Source organism: Ipomoea triloba, chromosome 7 (assembly GCF_003576645.1).
Source record: "Ipomoea triloba cultivar NCNSP0323 chromosome 7, ASM357664v1".
NCBI classification, from domain to species: domain Eukaryota; kingdom Viridiplantae; phylum Streptophyta; class Magnoliopsida; order Solanales; family Convolvulaceae; genus Ipomoea; species Ipomoea triloba.
Genome location: NC_044922.1, coordinates 17,181,403 through 17,200,733, shown reverse-complemented (window position 1 = coordinate 17,200,733; position 19,331 = coordinate 17,181,403). Strand labels below are relative to the sequence as shown.

Sequence of the window (19,331 nt, the reverse complement as noted above, 5' to 3'; positions counted from 1 at the left end):
TACTGTGTTTGGCACGTACGGAATGGATTGTGTTTTACGTTGTTGCCCTTTGCTTAGTTTACGTATGAACCTCAAACTCAAAAGCTAATAAACAATCTTCAAAAAAAAAAAAAAAAAAAAAGCTAATAAACAATTATTCCAAACACGGACTAACTTTGAAAGTTGAAATTCAAAACGTGACATGGACTTGTGAGTATCCTACATTAATTAATTAATTAATTTAGGAATCTTGATGTTTGGTACGTATTGTTGGAAGAGTGACCAGTCACCTTACCAAATTTTGGAGTTGGTAGATTTCAAATATTTTTTTTAGTACTATTAACTCTGTTATAAGATAGTATTTGTTCTATACTTTCTTTATCTATTGTAGTCTAAAGAGTCAATATCCCACCACAGGAGTTCGTTCTTGTTACCTTCCCTCGAGGAGAGCTACAAAGCTGTCAACTGAGCACAATGTAAATTTCAAATATGATTTATCTTTAGGCGTTTAATGACAAAGTTCTTAATATAATTATTTGTTAAAAAATCTAAATAGTAATGATATAGTGGTAAGCGTTACAAATAGGTAAATTATGCATTAAGAAATTATAGTGTATGCTCTGATCGTTGTGCAACCTATGGCACATCAGTCGTGACATAAATAGTATTATACTACTAAATGATGATGTGTAATACATCAAACGTGTTTTATTACACCGCATTTTATGCATAAATTTTTCGCCCCTACCTCGACCTAAATTGCTCCAATTAATTTTTAGATTGGTACTCAATAATTTTTTAAACATGATAATATATCTAATTGATTTTAAAAATAAAATATATTACGTGTTACAGTTTTGCTCCACAAATTCTATGCATTCCTCCATTGTATTTATATTTAAACTTTTCACTTTACTATAAATGGTTTATTTCAAGTACCATCCATCATCAACAAAATGAACTATTACAATTATGGGAATCCACTGTCAGGATAATAATTAAGCATTGAACTTATCCACAGTTCCACACCATTACAAGAAAACGTGAATATGCAAGGAATAACAAAACCCAATTAAATTCAATTCCCACAATTGATTACATCCAAACCAAACACGGTCTATCGATAACGACAGAGATTCCTAAATCCTATAGACAAATGAATCTGGCGGATCGGGTATTCTTGTCTGTGGTTTACTGCTGCAGCCGGTAATCGGTCACTCCAATTATGCACCCTTTTTTTTTATTTGTTTTTTGTTTTGGTTTTTATTTCAGAGTTGAAAAGTATCCAGACGGCTTGTTTGGTTGAGTGTAGTTTGGAAAAAATTACAATTCAGAAATTTAGTGAATCTCAAATTACATTGTTTGGTTGGAGGAATTGTAATTCCCTCCAAATGATGAATTACAATTCATGGAGTATCCTCATGAATTGCAATTCGGTGGAGAGAATGACAATTTTGTTGGTGTAAAGACAATTTTACCATCTGCTCATATCCTTTGTCTTTTTTAAAATAAATTGAAATAATAATAATAATAATAATAATAATAATAATTATTATTATTATTATTATTATTATTATTACTGTTGCAGCAACATAAGAACATTTTAGTTATTTTGTCGCTCCTTACCTTTGAATTCTCTGTGCTCCTATTCTTACAAACCAAATAGTGTAATTTTAATCCATACGGAGATAAACCTGAGTCACGCAATCATTCCACTAGTCAGATTTTAATCTTCATGTGCTCACAAATTATTCAATCGAGATCTTCTAAGCATCTTGAGCCTTTTTCTCGAGTAAAAATTGAACTCCTACATTATTATAGTTATTATTGGAGTAAAATTTGAACTCCTACATTATTATAATTATTATTGGAGTAAAATTTGAAGGTGGTACGTCGAAACAATTAAGTCAACATGTGGGACATTCTTCCTCTTATCTTCGCTGATTCAGAGTATATATATATATATATATCTTTCGCCACCATATCGTTATTTCATTCGTTGAATCGTTCATGCTTCTTTAGCTTTTTGTCCTCGGGTTTCACATTTATTTACGTTTATACCACTCTTGTTATGTTCGTTGCCGTGTGCCGGGAGCTTCAGAGCCTCCGCCGCTCGCCGCCGGCTCCCTGCGCTTCCGGCCTCCGTTTCATCCGTTACCGCCGCCTCAGGTAACCGCCCACCTTTCCACATCCAATCTATACAAAAACTCTCTGTGTGTGTGTGTATATATATATATATAGATATATAGATATATAGATACATATTTATTCGATCCGATGCCGAGTCCGAAGAGTCAACGGAGAGGGGGAACGGAGGAGAAGAATCGGAAGGGGAGATTGGCGGAGAAAGCGATGTCGTTTAGCGGACTGAGCGGAGGGAGTTCTGCGGCGGTGTTGCTGCAGAGGCCGAGGACGGTGCCGGATTTACTCGCCGGCCGGAGAAATTCGTCCGCCGGATCATCGGCGGCGGCGGTGCAGTTTCCGCCGAAGCTAACGAAGCTGCTGCTGAATGTGACGATACAGCGGAGCACCGGCGCGTTGCAGGTGCTGATCCCGCCGGATTCCATGGTGGAGGACCTCATCGCCGCCGCGCTCCGCCAGTACGTGAAGGAAGGGCGGCGGCCGGTGCTCGCCTCCACCAACGCGCGCGACTACGGCCTTCATTACTCGCAGTTTAGCTTAGAGAGTAAGCTCCGATTCAATTTTGCGAAATCTGAACCGTTGAAATAAATTCTTTTTTAAGGGTTCTGATTGGATCGTTTTTTATTGGTGAAAAAGGTCTGGACAGGACAGAGAAGCTGGCGGCGTTGGGTTCACGTAACTTCTTCCTCTGTCCGAAAATGGCAGAAACCGTTCAAACGACGTCGTCTCCATCTTCCAGCTGTTCAAACGAAGTTGACAAACCAACCAAGAGTATTGGCTTGTCCTGGTTTAAGTTCACACTCTGAAAACTCTAAGCTTATAATTGGCTTTTCCTTATTAAGTAATATTCTTCAAAAAGTTGTCTGAGACGAGATCTGATCAAAACTCGATTGGATTAGTCTCGATTGGATTAGTCTCGAAATATGATCTGTAATATACAGAACCTTATACCGTAATTATTATTGTTATTACGGAGTATTTTTTCTTAGCAACATAGTATTACAAGGTTTGTTAGGTCTTATATCATATTTAAGAGAGATTGAAGCTTGTATATACCATATTTAATTACTGTCAACGGAATAAGTTAAATAGATCAAATTTATTTTGTATTACTCTATTTAAATTAGTTAAGGTAAGAATTGAATCCATAGCTTTTAAATGGAGAATTAATAACCTTTTTGGGCTACAATTGTTTCGTACGATCAAGTATATTGTCTTTTAACGTGTAAACAGTAAATTTTCTTTATGATATAGATGAATTTGGTAATTCTTATGTGACGGTATAAGAAAATAAAGTTGTGCCATGACTACAAAGTATACCTTTTAGCGTAGCTGTAAGCGTTTGACGGTTTGATCCTCACAAGACGCGAGGTTCATCTGATTATGCATATGTGGCAGTATGAGAAAATAAAGTTACGCATTGACTATGTAGCATACCTTTTAAAGTAGCTGTAAGCGTTTGATCCTAACAAAACGTGAGGTTCGTTCGATTATACTTTTGTGGCGGTGTATAGAAATAAAATTGCGCCATTATTATGAAACTATACATTTTGGCGTAATGGTAAACACTTGATTCTAATTAACCAGACATGAATTCATCTGATTATGCTTAGTTCTCTATAGTAATATCCAACACTTGGGATGATGTTGGTGCCCAATTAAGTGTATGAAAACCTGATAGGAAGTCATTGATGATAGGAATTGGCCTTGTATGGTTGTTAAACCTAAGCTATATCCGAACGTGTATGTGGTGGAGTGTTGTCGTGCCAAACCTGTATGGACCGTGTTGCCTAATCCGCATCACCGAATTGAAGCAGTGACAAAAACAATTTTCATGTTTTGTGAATTCCACTTGTTTGTATTCATCATGACATGGTCGGAGAGTTGTCGTTGTCAACATCTTCTCACCAGTTTCTATGAAACAATGGGGAACATAGTTCACACATCTTTACCTCAATTATTTCACAAATTAAAGTGGAAAATACAGTTCTACCATCTCACAGCTATGCCACCGTTTTGATATATACTAAAACTTTTTGTACTATATATATACATAAGGACATCCCATTTGTGAGTTTTAATGGGATTTTAGAATAATAAAAACTTTAGGGGAGATTTTTAACAAATCTGAGGGGAGGAATTTTGGTGATTTTTTTCTCATGCAAGGGAGGAGATTTTGGCAATCCTGTGCGTGAGGTGCAGTTCTTACGCGCGCCTAGGTACATTTTATTTTTTTTTTCTCCACCTCTATTTTTTATTTCTTAGTCACACTTACAAAAACTTTTTAAAAATCACACCAAAATCTCCACTATCGAGGAAGGACTAATATTTCCTGACAAACAATTAACATTGGCAGTTGAAGTCTTAAATTTGCCAACATGGCATTGACATGTACATTGGTAGTTGAAGTCTTATGTAACTTTATACTTTTTAGATTTTTTCATACTTCATCTGATATTTTTGGATCCTTTATTCACATTTTTTTTTCACCAAGAACTTTTCTAAACCTCTTTGACAGTTTGACCCACTAATTTTTAGTATTATTCTCTCATGCAATTTACAGGTTCAACAAGCAAACAATCTTTCATGATTAGCAGAATAGTAATCTTTGTTATAGCGATATATATCATTTTTTTAACAAGAAGACCCAAATTATTATATAGAATTATCAAAATCATTATATAATAATATATATATTTATCGTATTAAAAAACAAAATATAGTTGAAAGATAAAATTTAGATTTGATGAAATTTCTACCTATACAAATGAGTTAAACTTCTAATCTTACAACTACATTAATAATCAACTTATTAACCGTCTCAACTTAAAGGTATGGATGAGACTCATCTATCTTTAACCAAATATCGAGGGTTCAATCCTTGACTAACCCAGAAAAAAAAAAAAAAAAAAAACCTTATTAACGGTCTCAAATTAAACCACTAAATTATAGTGGGAAGATCTTAAAAGATAAGGGATGAGGTTTCTTTGTTATGCTCGCTAGCCCATGACTGTTGAATTCTGGGTTCTAAGATGAGGCGCGAATTGAAGCAGGACCGCCAATGTTTAATTTTCTAGAAACAACGTTGGATTATTTTATGAATAATTTTATTTAAATTTTACAAACAAAAAAAGGTGGTTGAAAGGGCAATTCATGACATGACAATACTAACACTACCGACATAACTGATTTATCAAAATTAATTTATGTATATAAAAGGACTAGAACTCAACAAAAGAGAATATAATAAAAATTTCTTTCACTTGGATTTGTTCAATAACTCAAAACAAATAAAAAGGAATGATGAGGCTTTAATGGATAACATTAACAATATGCTCAAACTGCAAATGATTCGTACACAATGTTCATTTGAGAGCTGAGAGAGAAGTATATATACATGACCACATATATGCATCCTAAATATTTTCAAGTGAATTAACTGAAGAAGCCCAGGCCCACTAACAACTTCACCAATCATTATTATATTCTAGCCCATGACCACATAACCATAATCCAAATTTCAATGTAAACGATTAATATATCAATTTTTATTATTACTAGTATTTACACCCGTGTGATGCACGGAATGAGTTTGTTATAATATATTAAGAATATTTGAATGGATATACAATTATTTAAATTATAACATCAAATATTATATAGTGCAAGTGAAGATATGAGTTGGGTCATTTATGTTGATGATACCATTGCTTGAATTCGAGTAAATAATTGCTCAAATTAATAGGTAATGTGTAGATGTAGGCATGCGGTGTTGTAACTTTAGAGATTTTATATATCATTGTTAGGAATTTTTAGAAATTGGCCCAATGTGCTCGTTCTCTGGCAACTTAGTTATAGTAATGAATTGCTATCCTAATTCATTTGTATAGATGATATATTTTTTGTCTAGATATATAGCAACTTTATCATTTTGAAAAAAAAAACATAATATCATTGATTATATTTACACATTATTGAAAACCTTTTTGTAGACGACATTGGAAGTCGCAACACAATCTTGTCCATCCTCGTCTACCGCTAACACCTTTAGGCCATTAGGATGACTGACTCGGGAGAAAGCCACATATAATTGATCGTGACTAAAGACCGGTTTTTTTTAGCAATAACCCAACGTGAGTTAGTGTTTGGCATTGGCTTTTGTTTATAGTCATGGCATATGCAAGCATCAACGAGAATTGTTTACGCTGGAACTTGAAGGGCAATCTCGTATCAGAAGGACTAAGAGACATTCGGGGGATAAGAACTTTGGTCCCTTCATGTGTCCCATTAACTATTCTTGCTTCGACAATGTGATCTGTCAATCTTGTGATAATGAGCCGCGTTCCGTTACAAAGACCAAGAGAGTGGTCTATGTTCCGCAATAACATAACAGGTGCACCGACATTTAATGTCAATGAATGATTAGGAAGACCCGACAATCTCAAACTATTTAAGAATTCAGGAGTGCGCACTTCTGATAGATTTTCACCGCCTGATTCTGCCTTACACAAAGAGTCACAACTTAAATATGTTCGTCCTTCTGCAGTATTCGTGTCGCATATGTACTGATTAATTTGATCAACGACATCTAAAGTCAGCGAGAGGATTGCTCGACCTTCTAGCTGTGACTCATCAAGCATGCCATATCTCGAGCTTGGGAATGTGCTCTCAACTATAGTTGTTATGGGATCGTGGCCACACTTCAACAAAAACCTTGCCGGAATATCGATATCAGATGAACCATTATTTACAACCCCTGCAATCCCATCTCCGATGTCTGCAATCCATTTTGAAAACCAATCAACTGTATGTCTATCTTCCTCTGAAGCTAAGGTCCGTAGTCTCAAATTCTTGGTCAGCCTTAATACCTTGCAATTTGTCCACAGGTATGAAGAATTAATAGTTGCTCTAACAACTTCTGGTCTTGTTGCTTTCGAAATAACAGATAGGATATGTCTAAAATCGCCGCCCAAAACTACTGTCTTTCCACCAAAAGTCTTTTCAGCACTACCCGGTATGACGAACCTCAATATGTCCCTCATGCTTAGGGATGGCAATGGGGTGGGGCGGGGGCGGGGAGTATACTTCCCATCCCCGTCCTCGAAACCCCGACCCCATCCCCATCCCCGTCCCTATCCCCGGCGGGGAATTAAAAATATTCCCCATCCCCGTCCCCACGGGGAATTAGGCGGGGATGGGAAATCCCCGTCCCCGATTAATTTTTAGTTAAAATCTTAAATTAGTATAATTTTTAATTAAAAAAAATTAAAAAAATTATCTTTATTCAATGTGTGTATATATATATATATATATATATATATATATATATTTATTTATTTATTTATTATTCGGGGACGGGACGGGGCGGGGATCAGAGATCTCCATCGGGGACGAGGCATATTGCCATACCTACTCATGGTTTTGTCCAAAACCTCAAAACAGTATTTGTGTGTCATCGGTGCTTCATCCCATATTATCAATTTGCTCCTTATTATAAGCTCAGCAAGGTCACTACCTTGCGATATATTGCACGTGGAATCTTCGTTCAAAGAAAGTGGTATAGCAAATCTGGAATGCGCTGTTCTGCCTCCCGGCAACAACAAAGATGCTATTCCACTGGAAACAACATTTAGAACAATATCACCGCGGCTCCTTATCTTTGATGATAACGTTCTCCACACGAACGTCTTGCATGTTCCTCCATAACCATACACAAAGAATAATCCACCTCCATTTGAATCAATATCATTCATCACAGAGTCGTAAACATTCTTTTGTTCATCAGTCAATTTTGTTACCAATGTCTCATACTCTGTCTTCAAAGATTCCTTGTCATACGCCAACTCTTCGGCTATCAACATGTTTTCACTCAAATCCATGCTACTTTCGTCTGGAATTGGCATTTCCGGAAAGTCTTTCAAGATTTTCCCCCACGAAGATAGCAAATTCTCCAACTCCATCAGAGGAAACTGTTTTTTATCTGAATCCAATAACATCAACTCTTAAAAGGCAAAAAAATAAAAGAAACAAAAACAAATAACAAATTAGTTTATTTATAAATAATGAAAAACAAATAACAAAGTCGAATAAATAGATTGGAGCTTGATATACCTGAATATTTGCAAGACACGTCGACGTTGAACCTGTGCATCCTCGGCAAGAAATTCCCAAAGACAATTATTGATAATCAATTACACTAATATATGTGAAATTATACTTTTATAACTTAAGTATATTCATGTTCACTATATCACATTTAGTTTTTTCTTCCTCCTCGATAGTTGAATGAATTAATTGTAATTATTATAAATAATCTAACAACACATGTTTAATTAATTTTTTTTAAGTTTAAATAATTTAAAGTTTTCAAAAGTGTAATTAACTTTCTTAAAAGTTTTTTAAAAATAATTTTTTAGTCAATTAGTAATGTCCTTTTCCTTTCCAATTTGCCTAATTTCCATTTCTTTTTTGGTTAGAATATTTTTTTATTTTCAATCAATTAGTAAAATCAATTTTCTTTTCCATTTTATCTTTACTATTGTTTGGGCAGAAATTTCACAAAGGATTATTTTATATTCATTAATAGTAGTATAGATAAGTATTTGAATTGTTATTATTGATGTAAATAATAATTAATAAATTATTTTTTTCTTATAAAATTAGGCCGAATTTGTTTTCATTATTCTCACAATTATAATGGTTTAATTATTGTCATAATTTGGTAAATAAAATTTTGTTACCAATTAAATTTTATTAATTTTTTTACCAATTAATTAATAATATTAGTTTGTGCAGTATAGAACACATCCAATATATAACAAAATTTTATGAAGAATTTACCAATTAGCTGATTGCTATCCACTTCTCTAGGGGCCTTTAACGATCCAAAATCTTTAAATTTGAACATGTGTTTGTAAATGGATGCAAGTTCCCTAAGGAAGATCATGAAATTTAAAAAATCATGCAAAAAGCTGAAAAAACTCAAAAAAAAAAAAAAACAAAAAAAAAAGAAAAGGCAGCATACTAACAACATAAAAAATGCATAACAATAAATACAAAATAAAGCAATATGACCAAACATGACCATGATTTTATTCCTATTAAATAAAACAATACAAAATTGAGCAATATTAAATAAAACAATATCTTGACCGCAATAACAGAATTTGCAGATTTGAAGGTGGAGAGGTATGGAATAATTACACTGCGTTTTGCGTTTCTCTTTTAAAGTTCACAATATAGGATTAGAGATTTATATAAGGTTGTATCTTATTACCATAGAATTGTAGTATGATAGGAATTGTAATGTAGAATTGTGATACAATAGAATTGTAGTATAGAAATTGTATCGTTTTAATATTATTCTATTGTTTATACGAATTGTATTGGAAATAGGAATTGTATTGTTTTAATATTATTCTATTGTTTTAATATTATTATATTATTTTAATTGTTTTAATGTACAATATTTTGGGCGAGAAGGAAGATTTCGTTTTGAAGGATTTTGTTTTTATATATATAAAGATTATTTTTTTGAAACCAACACAACAAAGAACTATTAAAAAAAAGGGGGGATTGAATACAGATAGGGGGATCAGAGTTCCAGACTAAAGCACTATACTAGGAGAACCAAACGTCATGACTAATTAATGCGCCACGCGATTAGCTGACCTGCTAATAAAACAAACAAAACACGACTAGATGAAATCTAATAGGTTTAGATAATCCCCCAATACAAAGCCAAAATACGAGTAGGGAACAACCTTTATAGCTAATGCATGAACCAAAACTTGAAAATCCAACTCAATACGGACATCCCCAAGTCCCTTCTCCATAATCCATTTTAGCGCAATTTTGCAAGGGGCTTTTGCAAGGAGAGGATCGGTATTGCGCCACAACGGGTCATTGTTGGCAACCACAAACATGTCTGAAAGGTCCCGAGTACAAATTAAAATCCTTACATAGTCCAACCCGTAGCAACCACCACCGACGCATCGACGTTACATCTCAAAGTTCTCAAATTAAAATGATGCAGCACGAAAGCATCTGGACCATACATAGTCGCCGGAGACACCATGTTCTGGGGAGCTTCCTCGCTCCAATCCACTCTCATTGTCGGAGAAGATGGAATCGTCGTCGACCCCCAAGCTGAAAGTGCCGCAAAAGCTCATTGGAAGATGGCCATAGGCATGGGAATCACCTGGTCAAACATTGTTGATCATTCGATTATACATGTGATACAAATTTAGTCAATGAATTAAACATATGACTATCTTTTAACCCTTAAGTTATACATGAAGTAGTGATTTTAGCTTCTTGAAAACTATTTTTGTCATCAATATGTCATTTAATAAAGTGACAAATTTAGCCATTTTGGTACTAAACTTGTCACTTTGTACATAATTTAGGATTAAAAATGGTCACACATATAACTCAAGGATTAAGTATGTATCACGAGTATAACTGAAATACCAAAAATGCAATTCTTTCTTTTTAATATACTATCTAAAAATTTAATTCCCCTTTCAAAAAAAAAATTTAATTCCAAATTAAAAATGGACTTTCTATATATTAAAAATGAACATTTATTCGAGGTTCACTTTGCAATCTGGACCATAGTCCACTGTATAATTTTCCTAACTCCATTGACATAATTAAGTTCATACAAAAGGTGGTCGAGTAAGTGGAGTGCGACATTCATACAGTCATATGCTTAAATAGTTAAACGTCACAAGTTTAATTTTTGCCGACATCTCACTTAAGATTGTTGCACAAAATTTTTTTAATATATTTTATCTGTCATATATGATTTGTGAGTTATTACATAAAAATCTGATTTACCAATTCGCACCTTTGGGCTAAAAAGGAAAAGACATGAGAGAGAAGCAAACCAAATGATTGTTTTATTGCACAAACATAAATGTTATGTGGTGGTTTGCCCGAGAGGTTAAGGGGGAAGACTTACGATCTTCTGCACATTTTCCAAAGTATACATTATCGGTTTACTGTTTGAATATTTGTTGTGCAAGCCCACAATGATTGTGTTATTCTCAATAATTTTATACTTAAGTTCCAATTTGTGAGCACCACGTATAAAATATGGCCAAAAAAGTAGGACAAAAACAACTTAAAAATTTATTAATATGTCACACACTAATAGAATAAAAGGAATAATATACTGGTATCTATTTGAAATCCATCCATTCTTTTATCATGATGAATTTTTGGTAGTGATTTTCTTTTTTCATTTCAATGGCAAGTTGTTATTCTAATAATTGTCACTACTTGTTCTAAAGATAATAATTGAACGTTTACTCAATGATAAATCTAATTTTTTGTCCCAATAATAAAAGGGATGAAGACAAAATTCAAGAAATGAATGCAAAAATCAGAATTTGTTTTCAATCTCCGTCAAGGTTCAAAGACTAGAAATGAAGGACAAAATAAGAATTTAAAGAGAAAATATACGACTCTCCTCACCTCGTTCTCACTCATTCATAATACATTTTTTCCTTTACCAACTAAAATCTGTTTTCTAATTAGTAATTACTACTCTTGAAATTTGCATTGAATCAAATTATAACAGTGGGACATTTTATAGGTAGGGTTGTTGAAGGAAACATAGGATACTAAATATTCGATAGCAAAGTTCATAACTATTAATTTAAAACATTAGAGCTATATAAAATTCATACTCGTATCACTCCTTAACACAATAAATAGTTGTTGATCTTGATTGGGGGACGAGGATGAGAAAATTCAATTAACTCTCAAGGGTGTCAAATTTTTCTTTGAATTTAATACTATATATTATCCTCAAAGAGAAGTAAAAAAGCACTCCTAAGCTAGAATGACAATTGACAAGAAACCTTGATTACAAGCTTGGCCCTTTTGCCATCAGCTTATAAGTTATAACACTAAAGAAACATTACATTAAACTTCATATATATATATAAATATCACACAACTAAAAACACTCTCATCTCTAACAAAACCATAATTCCATCTATCCAAAGTTTCCACTACAAATAAATCTCATCTTCTTCAATTCACCCAACTATAAACTCACATGAGAAGAGCAATTTTATCTTACACTTCTTTTGTATGTGTTGCTCCAAACCTTTGGATTTCTTGTTCATATCTGAGAAGAATGTAAAGAGCAAATTTTCGCATATACACGAAGAAACGAATCCCGAAAATCACTCTGCCATTCCACGAAAAGCGAGGCGAGATGGAAGATCGCTACTCAAGACGGGACAATGGTGCCAATGTAGCCAAATCCAGCAATGGTGAAGGTAATGACTTGAAGGAAGAGGTAGATGAAGTACTGGTTCTTGCCATACATGAAGTCGTAGCATCCACAGAAGAAGAGAAACCCCGCGAATGCTAATTCTTGTGGCAAAATCCTGCAGAGCGATTGTTAGTTTAATTGCAGGAAGTTTGGAACGAGATCTGTTGAAATAATGCAAAATCCCTCACCTGTCTCCGAGCAGAGACTTTGTTGTCCTCTTGGCTGCAGGCTTCGCGTTTGCTTTGTTGTTCTTGAGGGCGTCGCCAAGTTTCTCGGTCACAACCCACTCGTTTGCCCTCTTTGCCTCGAGCAATCCAATGAAAGTCGCCTTGGTTCGGTGGAAGGACATCACATTCTCAAACAGGATCCAGTAGAACAGCAAATGGATTGACCTGCAACGAGTTTAACTTAGAACGTTCTAGTTCTGCCTAATTCTGGTACCAAATTGAAGTACTGTTGTATGTGTTTTTTCTTAACTAAAAGATTGAACTGATAGCGAGACTGCACTATCAGATTGTACCTCGGGGTGCCAACCGAGTTGAGGGTTGTGATGATGCAAGGAATGTAGATGGCTCCCCACTTTGGGATTTCAACTTCGGGGACAATAATGGTTAGAGGAAGAACCACACAGTAGAAGAAAAATGTGACCATGTGAGCTATGATCTTCCTGACAAAGAAGAAACTGTAGATTGTGTAGAACTTCTTCCATACATTCACTCTCTACAAACACAACAAATAAACAAAGATTACCAAACATATTATTGTACTAATAATTCCTTCATTCTATTTTAGTAATGAGGAAAACTCGCAGCCACTAATCAAGAGAGTGTACACAGAATAAACTGCCTTATGATCCTAATTGGGAAAGAATCACAAGGAGTTCAACCACTCAACCAGGCTAGGTTGCCCCGTAGCTGACCAGGTCAAACCAAACGGGACATTTGAAAACAGAACTTGTAACTTTGTGTTTATCAAATTAAAAGCTTGACCAATTTAACTGGAGCTACACCAACATATATAGTAATCAACCAACCTTGTTCCTGATGATTTCCATGACCATTTTTCTGAACAAGTTGGCAGGGCCACAAGACCAACGGTGCTGCTGGAAACGGAAGGCCTTGAATGTACTAGGAAGCTCACTTTTCACCTAGAATTAATCAAAGGGGAATCAAGAATCAATGTAAATACATTTGATTTGTTTGTTTAATGATACATATATGATACTAATGAATACCTGGAGGTCACCAAGATACACAAATTTCCAGCCCTTAAGACTAGCCCGGACAGCCAAATCCATATCCTCCACCGTGGTTCTATCTTTCCACCCACCTGCCTCGTTTATGGCACCAATCCTCCATACACCACCCGTCCCTAATAACCGATACCAAATAGCAGATTGTGTTAGATGTTTCGATCCCAGAATTGTATATATCTGCCTTTTCTAAAGAAACGTTTGATAAAATTAATTGACTTCACTTACCATTGAAGCCAAAGAAAGCATGAGTAGACGATCCCACTTCTTGCTCCACGGTGAAATGGTAATCCAATGACATCTCTTGCATTCTCGTTAATAAACACTCATCCGCATTCACTACAACAAATTATCAAAAGTTAAGCTAAATGAACAAAGTTTCAGATGTATTTTGTGTTATATAAAATTATAATTTTTTTTATCGTTATTTATAATATAATGTTCAAGAATTGATTATTTAAAAAAAAAAAAAGTAACAAAAGTAAAATAATACAGAGTAACAATTTTTAAAATGTTGGGGTTGAAAAGAATTTAATTGAAAGAAAAGGGAGTGAATTAGAAAGAATAAAACAAAAGGGCCCCAATCATTGGCTTGAAATACCAATTTGTTGTTTTCTGACATCACGTGACTGTCAACAATTATTTAAAAAGAAAATTTAACCCAAAAATAAAAATAAAAATTTGCCACCTGTCGTAAGCGTCGGTGAATATTGACACCATGAGGAGAGAGAGAGACAGGGGCCCCACTGGGCCCACCAGAGAGGGTCTACCATACGGATCCCTGTGCCTCAAAGGAGAGAATAATCTCACGTGGAGGCATCACGGAGTGCCGAAAATAACCGTTACGTTTAACGACCGATCTCACAGACGTTAATCATTGTTCTCCACACAAAATGACAAACCTACCCCGCATATCCAGCGCCTTCCCGGCGCTGAATGAGGAAGGTGCTTGGTTTAACTCTAGCCATAACGACAGGATAATCTGGTCATTACACCTCCCACCCCCACCAACGACAACAAACGTTTCAACGGAAATCTCTTTCAAGAGATGTTGATTATCACACGTCATACTATATTAAAAAAGAACATTAATCTTAATCGCTTAATTAATTAGTTAAAGGATTTAGTAAGTTTCATAGTGGTGTCATGTTTCGCAAGTCAAGAATATACCAAAAGCAACAAATTGGGTTACGTCAAGACACCAAAACCAAACATGTCTAAAGCATAATTAACAACATTCTTATTTTTCTAAACTTTTATCATATTGTCCTTGAAACGACAGTCATCCACCTTAAAAAGGTGAAATCGGGTCGTCATAATTACACAATATAAGATGAGAATGCATTGTAATTACAATTATGGGTCTATGAATCGCATGATAATTTTTTTTTTTATATAATTACAACCAAATCTAACCGTAGTATTTATCGGACCTTCTATTTGAAAGGGTCACAACGATGCAATCAAACAACAAGATACATTGGCAGATAGTCCTTGTGATTATAATTAAGACTGTTTATAACTGACTAACTCAAATTAAAAAAATTAATAGATTATTATCACTAAGAGTCTAACTTAAAATTTTGTGTCTATCAAAAATAAGTCAAATTAATTTAAAATTAGGTCTTCTATGGGCGAATCTTTAATAAAAGTCTGGTGTGGGATTACTTGTAAAGCTCCGCGATGTACGGAGATGAAAGGTTCTCGCAGTGGGCCCATACTGCCGTGACAAGTGGTTCCATGGACCCCACTTCACCAAAAGAAAATATTAAAAGAAAAAAAAAAGAATCCCAACATATAATGCCATATAAAAAGCATGCGACAGCAAGAGACTAGACCACCGACAGTTTCCCTAATGGCAAAAATAACATCATTAATACTAATTAAGATTTGCACTATTAAGTCCACATGGACTTAACTCACTAGTTCAGTGAGAAGTATTTAAAAGAAGAAGATTTGTAGTCTTAAACTTACCAAAACGCCAACGGGCTTGAACGAGGGCGATTTGCGGATTATGGACCAAGAACGGGATAGCCCGTCGGAGAAAATCGGGTTCGGGTCTAAAATCAGCATCGAAAATCGCCACGTATTCGCATTCTTTGACATAATCGTGCTTTAAGCCGTCCTTAAGGGCTCCCGCCTTATAACCCCCGCGGGTTTCCCTAATTTGGTACTTAATGTTGATGCCTTTGCTTGCCCACCTTATGCACTCCTTCTCAATCATATCCTACAAAACAAAACCATTTAATGCCGCTTATAATTAATTATATTAATTAATAGCAATAAAATTAAGAAAAAAAAACATTTACTGACCGCACCTACTAGAGAAGCCATGTCGGTTTTGGTAGCTACGTGAATAATGTGCAATTAATAATGTTAATTAATGAGAAAATAAAATATTTTTTTGTAAGGCCCCTTACATAGTGTAAGAGACACATTTAAGTCCGTACCATACTCAGATTAATCACCAATCACCATTTAAGCGAAATGTTACTCAGATTAATTTTTCTTATACGAGATGGGTTTCGAACTCTTGACTTCTTTTAAGACATGAGAGTGCACAGTCAATCAAGTTGGTTAATTTTTAAATTTTTTCAAACAATTTAATAACCACAAAATTACAAGCCAATTAAAGCCGGACTTCTTAATTCAAATTGAAAAATCTTAAACTCAATGCATTCAGATAGCGACAACAAATATCACTTAAAAATAGAATGTGAAAAAGGATTAAAATAAGTATAGGAATATATGGGAGGGAGTGTGGTAATAATGGAGTGAAGGCCAAGAAAAGTGAATCCCAGATCTGAAAATATCTTTTTTTTTTTCTATTAACAGTAAAATTAATGATTTTTACTGCGCCAGAAATTAAACATATCAATAATTGCAGAAACAGGGGTGAAGAAAAAGAAGAAGAGGAGAATTTAATTACCTTGATGAAGGGATCGGTTGAATCGTCAAGAACTTGAATGACGATTCGATCGGACGGCCATGAAAGGTTGCATGCCGCTCCAATGGAGATCTTGTACACCTGTAGAAAAAAAAAAAAAAAAAAAAAACAGCAGAATGTTGAAGAACATCGAAAAGAACATTCTGGGTTTTTCTAGAAAAATTGAAGAAAACGAACGAACCTCTTTTTCGTTGTACATAGGGATCTGGATAAGGACCATGGGGAAAGCGGCATTGCCGAGCTCCAAATCGTCGCGCATGGGCTCCCAATTGTACCTTTTCTCCGGCTTTTTCCAGAAAATCTTGACGAGGATTATGACGATCCCCATGTAAAGCCGCTCGAAGAACAACATCAGCGACATGGCCAAGCAAACGTACACGGATAGCCGCAAAACCGGCACAATCAGCGGCGCTTTTATCAGCTCCCACATTACCCCCATTTGCGCCGCCATGTCCGCCGCCGGCCCCCGGAACGTCTCCGGTATCATCCCGCCGCCGTTCGCCGCCACCTCCGCCATTTTCTGACTAGATCTACTCTAATCTAATCTACTCTGTTCTGAGTGTTCTCTCCTCCCCTCACTCTGGAACGGACAATCTGTCGCCCAAGAACTAACTGAATTATCTGCGAATTTTCTCTCTCAGAATGGGGAGAGAGAGGGGGAGAAGATGGAGTGAGTAAATGGGAGAGAGATGAGGGGAGATTTATAGTCTGGTGTGGACTTCATTTGTGAGTTTCTATAATTGATGACTTTTCAGGTTCTCACTTCCTCTTCCTCAGTCTAACTGTTTGGGTGTGAAAACAATTTTGGACAAAAAAAAAATAAACATAATAAAAATTTTTTTAACTGCCCCAACTACTGTCTCAACTAAGCATGTCACCTTTTTATCCAAAACAAACTGTACCATTTACCATTAGGTCAACCTATGGTCACCTCGAATCATAACTTCATTACTGCATAGAGCAGAATCATGTTGATTAATTACTTAGTAGGGACGGAAAGAATGGCGGTAATTAACTAAGAATGTTAATAGACATTTTTTTCAAGGAGAATTGAACTTGTTCGACCAACTTGTTATATAGGAGTAGTATTCTATGTACAAAGAGTCAACAGTTGACTCTATTGAGACTCGAATCCACTCCCATCATCCATGTGGGAGTGTAAATCGGAACACCTAGTGCCACTAGACCACAAGGTCTTTGGCATATTTAACAATACTGTTAAAATTTCAAATAATCAGTGGAGGCCGTGGCTCTTATTGCCCCACCTTGTAAAAAAAAAAAAACTGTTACTATTTATTTTATATATTTTGATTGTTAATATTTTTTAATTCGATATTAGAAAATATTATATTAAATGATTTTCATTTTGTTTACAACTTACTTGCCGAAACGTATAGTCAATTTTGATTTTGCTTATCATCACTTGTTTCCATATATGTTGATTTCACATTATTGTTATTTATTTCCTTGTTGGAGATTTTATATTTATTTATACCCACTTGTTTCCAAAATATAAACTTGTTGATTACAACTTATGTTGTTTGAAAATTAAAAATATGATGTTAGATTGTTAATTTGTTAGAAAATATGATGTTTGTTTGGGGTTAGAAAATTATACGTGGTATGCTTTGTGGGTTAGTTATAGAAAAATACTCTAAAGTATAATACGAGAGATCATAAATGAATATTATTCCATAGTTTCACATGACTATTAAATATTGTATTTTAATTGATGTGTTTTGTGATTAAACTATTTTGATTAATATCAATGTTTTTATTACTCCGTAAAATACTTTGCCATCCCGAGTGAAAAATCTTGGCTATGCAACTATTGGCTAAACTATCATTTCGACATGATAGGGGTTCCAGGCGCTCAACCCACCCCCTATCTTTTTTTTTTCTTTTTTTTTTTTACTATTCTCATGGAGGATCTTTGGGGTGTGTTATGTGCTCGCCTAAATTTGTAGTAATTTGTAAGTGTTTCATTTTGCGCTATCCCTTCTTTTCTATATATATATATAACTTGTGTACTTCTAAAAGATTTGTATTGTAAGTTTGAAATTTCTGAAGTTTACTTCTGAGTTGCACTTGTAAGCTTATTATTTGTATTGTGTACTTTTAGATTTCTAGTTTTTGAACTTTACTTTTGAATTACATTTGTAAGTATCATCATAAAATGCACTTTGTAGCACCGGTATTGCACTTTAAAATTTGTATGTTCGCACTTATCCACCCCTATATAAAGTGACTCCACATGATAATATTTTAGTCAATACCTATTATTCAGACATCTTTCTCAATGATGCTATTATACGCACATGAATTCAAGCTTCTAACTCTATACTTGAAACAAAAGCATGGATATTGAGACGCAACTCTTTTAAGAGCGTCGTTGTTATTACATGCATATGAGTTAAAACTTCTGATTTTTGCTCAAAACAATAATGAAGTATTGAGACAAATAGTAGGACATGCAATAAATTAAATATTTTACATCCACAAAATTAAGTTGTTTTTTTTTTTCCACGCACTTTCCTCGGGATCATTGGTTGGCTATTTTTGGATTATTGTGGACACATATTCAAGCTAAGGGAATAATGTATAGTTCCTTGTGTGCAATATAGATTTATGGATCACTTTCTTGTATGATCTTTTGTTCAGTTATACTTTGGTGCACCTGATGGACAGATCTTAGATCTGTGTACCCATCTCATGAATTA

At 34.7% G+C, this 19,331-nt stretch overlaps 2 protein-coding genes across 2 annotated transcripts; one reads left to right on the top strand and one right to left on the bottom strand.

Moving 5' to 3' along the window:
- Positions 1–1,966: 1,966 nt before the first annotated feature.
- On the top strand, positions 1,967–3,287 carry LOC116024015. Its single transcript, XM_031264908.1, has 2 exons — positions 1,967–2,665; positions 2,758–3,287. The coding sequence occupies exons 1-2, from the start codon at positions 2,257–2,259 to the stop codon at positions 2,925–2,927; spliced, it is 579 nt and encodes a 192-aa protein (XP_031120768.1). The 5' UTR covers positions 1,967–2,256; the 3' UTR covers positions 2,928–3,287.
- Positions 3,288–11,898: 8,611 nt separating this feature from the next.
- LOC116025714 (glucomannan 4-beta-mannosyltransferase 2-like) lies at positions 11,899–17,306 on the bottom strand. Its single transcript, XM_031267048.1, has 9 exons — positions 16,793–17,306; positions 16,594–16,692; positions 15,639–15,891; positions 13,893–14,003; positions 13,647–13,783; positions 13,446–13,559; positions 12,933–13,132; positions 12,601–12,804; positions 11,899–12,527 (listed from the first exon to the last, which is right to left on the bottom strand). The coding sequence occupies exons 1-9, from the start codon at positions 17,126–17,128 to the stop codon at positions 12,368–12,370; spliced, it is 1,614 nt and encodes a 537-aa protein (XP_031122908.1). The 5' UTR covers positions 17,129–17,306; the 3' UTR covers positions 11,899–12,367.
- Positions 17,307–19,331: the final 2,025 nt, after the last annotated feature.